This window comes from Octopus bimaculoides, chromosome 20 (assembly GCF_001194135.2).
Source record: "Octopus bimaculoides isolate UCB-OBI-ISO-001 chromosome 20, ASM119413v2, whole genome shotgun sequence".
Taxonomy (NCBI): domain Eukaryota; kingdom Metazoa; phylum Mollusca; class Cephalopoda; order Octopoda; family Octopodidae; genus Octopus; species Octopus bimaculoides.
In genome coordinates this window covers 46904896-46911861 of record NC_069000.1, presented here as the reverse complement: position 1 = coordinate 46911861, position 6966 = coordinate 46904896, and the positions used below count along the sequence as shown (strand labels likewise).

The following is a 6966-nucleotide window of genomic DNA, read 5'->3' as shown; positions in this document are numbered from 1 at the left end:
ATATATATATATATATATATATATATATATATATATATATATATATAGAGAGAGAGAGAGAGAGAGAGATGTATATGTATAGTTATATATCATCAAAATCATCATCATTTAACATCTGTTTTCCACGCTGGCATGGGTTGGACAATATATGTGTATGCATGTGTTGTATATATATATGTGTGTGTGTGTGTGTGTTTGTGTCTCCTTGTCTCGACGTCAGGTAATGGTTGTAAATAAATGCCAGTGTCCTGGAAGCAGTGTCATTCATTCCCAGTCTCCCATTGTCAAGGAAACAGATGAATGTTGATGACAGAAAGGGCAACCAGCTGTAGAAGATCTGCCTCAACCGAATTCTGTAGAAACCCTTGCAAGCATGGAAAAGTGGATGTTAAACTGATGATATTCCATTGGACAAAATATTGTCTTCAAATGCAGTTCCTTAAATTTCTCCATCCTGTTAGCTATTCTTCAACTGAAAATGCTGTACTTGTTAAAACAATAAGCTCTCTTTTTTTATCTATTTCAGACATGGAAATGGTAAATTCTCTTGTAGAGGAATTCAAATAGTTGTTAATTATTTTATCAGTTTAGGACACAATGTGATGGCATTTGTACCCCAACATAAATTTTATACCCCAAACTCCTCCAACAACATCCTGGATCAAGATATTCTCTACAGACTCAAAGAACAAGGCCGTCTTGCTGTGACTCCTTCGAGAAAAATCCAGAAAAAACTCATCAATTGTTATGATGATCGGTAAGTATGGTTAATTAATGTTAATTAATGAAATTAACTACAGAATCCTGGTTTTGCATAATGGCATAAACAAAGAATGGCAGTGTCTAGGATTGTTTTATGTAAATGCTTCCTGACTGTATGTAGTTGTAGCTGAACAGTATCCGCAACATATAAATAAATATATCTGTCAAGGGGTTTGCTTTAGGAAGGGTATCTATGAGCATTGTAGGCAATTTGTATGGACAATGGTCAATGATAGTCTTTCTCAGTCACCAGTGAACAATCATCATATATTTATGTATGTGTGTATATATATATGTATATATATATATATATATATATATATATATATATATATATATATATGTATGTATGTATGTATGTATGTGTGTGTGTGTTAGTCTCACTGCATGCCTCTCTGAATAAGTGTCTTCTACTCTAACTTGATGCTGACCATAGGTCACTGGTTGCTGTTGCTCCCTCCCTCCCATATCAACACTTCAGTCCATTGACTACTGACCACTGGTCACTACCCCCTTACCTCACCCCTTTCTCTCCACTGCTCTATGTTGTTCTTCTTATTTGTTGTTGTTATCATCAACTTAATGCCTTGTTGTTGTTGTCCAGGTTTATCTTAGATCTGGCTGAAAGAGAAGATGGTATTGTCGTGTCCAATGACCAATACCGGGACCTGATTGAAGAGAAACCTTCGTGGAGGGAAATCATTGAGAAGAGGTAATTACTGGTATTTAGCACTTTTAGCTTTCAAAACTACAGAACAGTGTGTGTGTAGAATGTGTGTATGAATGTGTGTTCATGTTGGCGTATCTGTGTGTATCTGTATGTATGTGGTAGAATCTGTGTGTGTGTGTGTGTGTGTGTGTGTGTGTGTGTTTTAATGTATGTATCAGTGTATCGGTATGTATTCCTCTGCACTGTTGTCTTGAATATCTCTCTCACACCTTTCTACTCCTCCATCTGCTCTCCTGCTATAGTACATACCACTCTATAGTCTCACCACACCATATTACCCACCTCTCTACACTCCCACCAAATCATATTACCATGGAAACCTAATTCTTACTGAAACACACACACACACTCTCTCTCTCTCTCTTCAATTTGTTGTCTTCTTTATGAGACTAACCTCTCTGTCTCTCTCTCTCTCTTCACTCCCAGGTTACTTATGTACACTTTTGTTCAAGACAACTTCATGCTGCCAGCTGATCCCCTTGGCCGTGATGGTCCCACTCTTGAAGAATTCCTCAGTAAAACTCCCAAAGAAACTAATTCCACTCCAAAAAAGAGGTAATTTTCTTTTTTTTTTATTTACTTGTGAGTGTTGTGTTGTTGTTTAATCCTCTAGCATTTAAAAAAAAAAGTGGCCATGTCCAGCCCAGATAGTCTCCCTGTTTTATGTTGAGATCAGCCAGATCTGACCTCTCACACCTACCCTACAATGTCATTCAAAAGATAAACAATCCCGTCATTGAAACATTGAATCTATTAAATAAAATCATGATTGATTGAAACCAACGTGAATTAAATAAGCTTTACGTTTGATGGAATGCTCTGAATGCGAAAGGGTTAAAGCCCAGGTCAGTCCTGATCAGAGGGGATCCAGCTGTGACCATCCTCTATTATTTACCCCTAGGTCAATCCTTATCCAGCTGACCCATAATGAGAAATGTTCCAGCTGTCACATAGTGTATCTAGGACTACATTATCCAGTGTGTCCTTCATTGTTGTCGAGCCACCAGTTAGTTCTGATCCTGCAGACCCAGCATCGATGCCGTTCCAACTATGACCATCCAAACTTAAGTGTATCTAGGATTTCATTATCTTATAGCTGGTTGCTATGCCTAAACCATAATTAGTGGCTCTACTATTGGTCGTTAAACTAAAATTAACCTAAATTTAGTAGTTTTAATTTACTTTTGTTTTGCACTTTGAAATTATGACTATGTACTTCCATATTAAGTGACCACCACTAGTTGTAGCTGCATATCTTGTTTATACCGAGAGTCATCGCACAAATCCCCCCCACCGTCCTTTTATACAAACATTTAAACATGCGTGTGTTGTCTACTTGCAGTAGCCGTCCACCTGCTCGCCAGTCGTACAACTACTCAACTGTAGCATCGATGAGGACATGTCCACAAGGAGTTCAGAGAAATAAACCTGCTGGAATACGACCCCAAGCCACAAATTCCCATTCGGATGCTCTTCCATTGCGAACTAAAGACGAAAGTGATATTCTGTATCGTGAACTGAAGGCAGTGTTTCCTGAAGACTCGCAAGACAGTACCTTATGGAAAATTCTGGATGATAACCCGACTGAGCGGAATCTTATGCAGTTGTCAGACAAATTTCTAGGGGAGTATTTTTAAGGAGTAGTCTTTGCTGGATGAGGTTTGTTCAGCCAGTTCATGAAACGACTTGCCATCGCAGCTCTGTAGCCTTTGGCCCTTCACCGTACCTCAGGATCTTTTTACAGACTAATTGGTACTTGACACGAGTTTACCCACATCACATTACAAAACTAGAAACTGTTGTTATTGCAACAACAATAAAAAAAAAAAACAATAGTAAAAGAACAATAATAATAAAGTTGGAGATTATGTTCTGAAAGTTAATAAAAAAAGACAGCAACTTGGTATTGTACTCTTGTAACTAGTGTGGTACTCCAGACATCCTGGTAACTGCTATTGTACTTTCTTTGGAGCCTCTGGTGACTATTGTACTCTAGAAGCTCTGATAAGTGGTGTTGTACTCTAGAGGCCCTGGTAATTGGGGCTGTACTCTTGAGTTTTGTAACTATTGTACTTTAAAGTCCCAGGTAACTGACTTACTCTGGAATGCTTAGTAATTCTAGAGGCCCTTGTGACTGGGGCTGTACTCTCTCTCTCTGGAGTTCCTTGTAACTGATGTTGTGGTGTACAAATATAAGAATAGTTTTTGGCAGTAATTCTCAGCTCTGGCTGTGTTTTGTGGTATGTTGCAACCTGTTGTTGTGCTGTGGGGCAGTACTGAGGCCAAATCGGATGTTCTGGCTGGCACTGAGGTGGCTGTGTTTGGTAGTGCTGTCATTGAACTGAGGCACAATACAATTGCTCAAGTGACTGTGATACATTGCCATTGCCATATCAGCTGTGGCGCAATGTGCCATCACTCTGTAAGATGTATGGTTGTTTTTTCTAAAGCTGGTACTGTTGCCACTGATACCATGGTTTACATTTCCACATGTGGAGCTGTTTCAATATCAGGTCTATATTTAAAAATATCATCATCATCATCATCATCATCATCATCATCATCACCACCACACACATCAGTAATCTGCATCATCATCACACACGTCACTGTCATCACCACCACCATTGTCGTCATCATCATCATCGTCATGAATAATTCTTTTGGTGACCTATCTTGTTTGGTTATTGTTTAGTGATGCTGACTGTTGCCATCAGTGTTTGACGTGACCATGCTAGGCCCAGGGCTATAGATGTCTGTCAGACTAGAAACACTGAAACAGGACGCAAAATGTTTTTTTCCCACGAGAGTTCCGGACCCCAGTTATGAACTCATTTGCATACAGCCAATCAGAGCTCAGCTATCAAACTAATTCATAAGTGCATAACAAGTGATGGGCGATTTAAATAGGGTCACTTGGTTAAGGAATGACCATGTTTCTTTTCTCTTTTAAGAATGCTTATTGTTCTTGTTCTTGTTCCAACCATGGCTGCCTCTGCGTAGTTATTTGTTCTTGTTGTTAACTTTCTAAAACAAGTAAGGGGTGAGGGCTGCTCGTATATCACCCTCTACCCACATTTTCCCCATCCACATCTTTACCATATGGGGCCCTAACAAAATCGGATAACAGTTATAGATGCAAATCTAATTACTTGTCTTCTTCTAAAATCAGGCATACCTTGACGATCGGTCGACTTTCAACATCGTTCTTCGTCTTGAATTTACTTGGGAGAGTGTGTTTGTTAACTTGACACCAAGGTCAAGGTGAGCTCTGATTGGCTGTATGCAAATGAGTTCATTGTTGGGGTCTGGCACTCTTGTGGGGGAAAAAAAATTCGCAACCAGGACGCTCACAGTTCCTTCTATGACAGTTTGCTCGCAAAATTTTAACCTTTGAAAATCATTTGAGGGATTCTTGTGAAAATCCTCACCAAATTCATTATTTCAGCCATACCAGTAATATAATGGCAGCCAATTGCTCATGGTTTTTTTTTTCTTTAACTATTGTCTATTTTTTTGTAAAAATGTTCTTGTTTTATTTTCAATAATCGCAATTCATTATTGAAGTCTGATTGGTTTGTTTTAGAAACCTTAAATGTGAGTGTGTATTGACATACACACACACATCCATGTGTCTATATATATATATATAAAAATGTACACACTCGCTCACACACACAGACACACACATACATGCACACACATTTACTTTCTAATGTTTATAACACAGATATTCATATGCTGCATCCGCTACTAGTTTCATGTAAGAAGCTGGCCCTAAATGTCTCCGTAGAAAAATCTTGTCTTGGTTGGGCCTCCATAATAACAAATGGATTGTCCAAGATAGCAATTCTGTGAGATGAGGAAATCTGAGAAAACACTTGACCAACTACCCCAAGCTTGTTAAATTTTAGAGAAGAAATGTGTGGCCCAAGGACTGTAACTCTAATTACTTCACTAGGATCACATTTTTGTTTTTTTTTGCTTCTATGTATTTATTCTTATGGCATAAAAAACAAAACAAAATATTCATCTGTGTGGCACCTTGGGAAAGTGTCTGGTTATAGCCCCAGGCTGATCAAAGCTGGTTTAGTAGATGGAAATTGAAAGAAGCTTGCCGTGTATGTGTATATATAGATATGTGTGTGTGTGTGTGTGCTATCACTGCTTGAGAGATGCTATTGCTTTATCTATGTCCCTGTAACTTAGCAGTCTGGCAAATGTGACTGATAGAGTAAGTCCCAGGCTTAAAAAAACAAAGGTACTGGGGTTAGGACTCCAGTATGGTCATGGTGCAATGACTGAAAGAAAAGTAAAAAAGGGTAAAAACGAAAAGGAAGATAAGCCATGGAGCAGCCTTAGTTGCTGACCCTAATGTCCACTCGGCCAAAGAAAAGGCTGTGAGAGGGTTGGGGTGAAGGTGTTCCAGCTGAAGGCCTTAATCCCTTGCACCCAGATTTCGTACTGACAAGGCTCTGCTGTGTACCTGGTGATAGGCTGTGCACTAACTGCATAGTTTTTCATACGAGGAATTTTACTGTGTATTTACAGTTTTTTCCCCAGTGTAGTCTATTTGAAAACACAGAGTGAGGCATTACAGTGTTTCGATGCGGTCAGTATTGCTTCCCATCTGCAAGGCCTTAAACAGATATTTATGGGAGATGAAGGTCATTAAAAGGAGAATTTAAAATGGGGAAATGAAAGGGGAAGGAAACATCGAATTCACAGAAAAGAAGGAAGAAGAAACGAGAAAAGAAAGAGGAGGCGTTGAGAAGAAAAACAGAAACCAAGGACAAGAAAAACCTTCTAAATACATCCCCACCCATGGGAAATCGATTAGTTCTTTAAATTTGTCCGAGGAATGGGATTTTTGTATTGACCGCATGCAGGGCAGGTTCCTTACATGAACCCAGGGAGAGATCAGGCAGGAATAGTTGTGCTGTAGCCATATATGTAAGCATTTGGCTCTTCATTGAATTCAAATCTCTCGTTACAACATGTTGACTTATCCAGCACATTCTGGTGGGTCTATCTCTCTCTCTCTCTCTAAGCATACATTTATCAATACACACCTGCGTAAACATACACATTTATATATACATATATATATACACACGTACATATATATATATACACACATGTATGTGTATATATATATATATATGTGTGTATATGTCTATGTATATATATATGTGTATGTGTATATATATATGTATATATGTAACTACATATGTATATTTAAATATGTATTTATATATGTGTCTATATATATGTATATGTATGTATATGTATGTATATATTTATATGTTTATATATGTATATATATATGTGTGTGTGTGTGTGTATATATGGATGTATATATGTGTATATATGGATGTATATAAGTGTATATGTATGAATATTTATATATGTATATAAATACGTATATATATATATTATTTAAAAGAGTTCCAACTCTGTCTGTTTTTTATGTT

General features: G+C 37.9%; 1 protein-coding gene across 2 annotated transcripts in view; it reads left to right on the top strand.

The window, feature by feature from the left end:
* LOC106871285 (NEDD4-binding protein 1) overlaps positions 1 to 6303 on the top strand; it is a 14666-nt gene extending 8363 nt beyond the window's left edge. For both annotated transcript variants that reach the window (XM_014917656.2, XM_014917655.2), the window contains 4 exons: positions 527 to 757; positions 1367 to 1474; positions 1919 to 2047; positions 2835 to 6303. In XM_014917656.2, coding sequence (XP_014773142.1) covers positions 527 to 757; positions 1367 to 1474; positions 1919 to 2047; positions 2835 to 3129 — 763 coding nt within the window. In that variant the 3' untranslated portion in view covers positions 3130 to 6303. The remainder of the gene's footprint in view (positions 1 to 526; positions 758 to 1366; positions 1475 to 1918; positions 2048 to 2834) is intronic.
* The last annotated feature ends 663 nt before the right edge of the window (positions 6304 to 6966 follow it).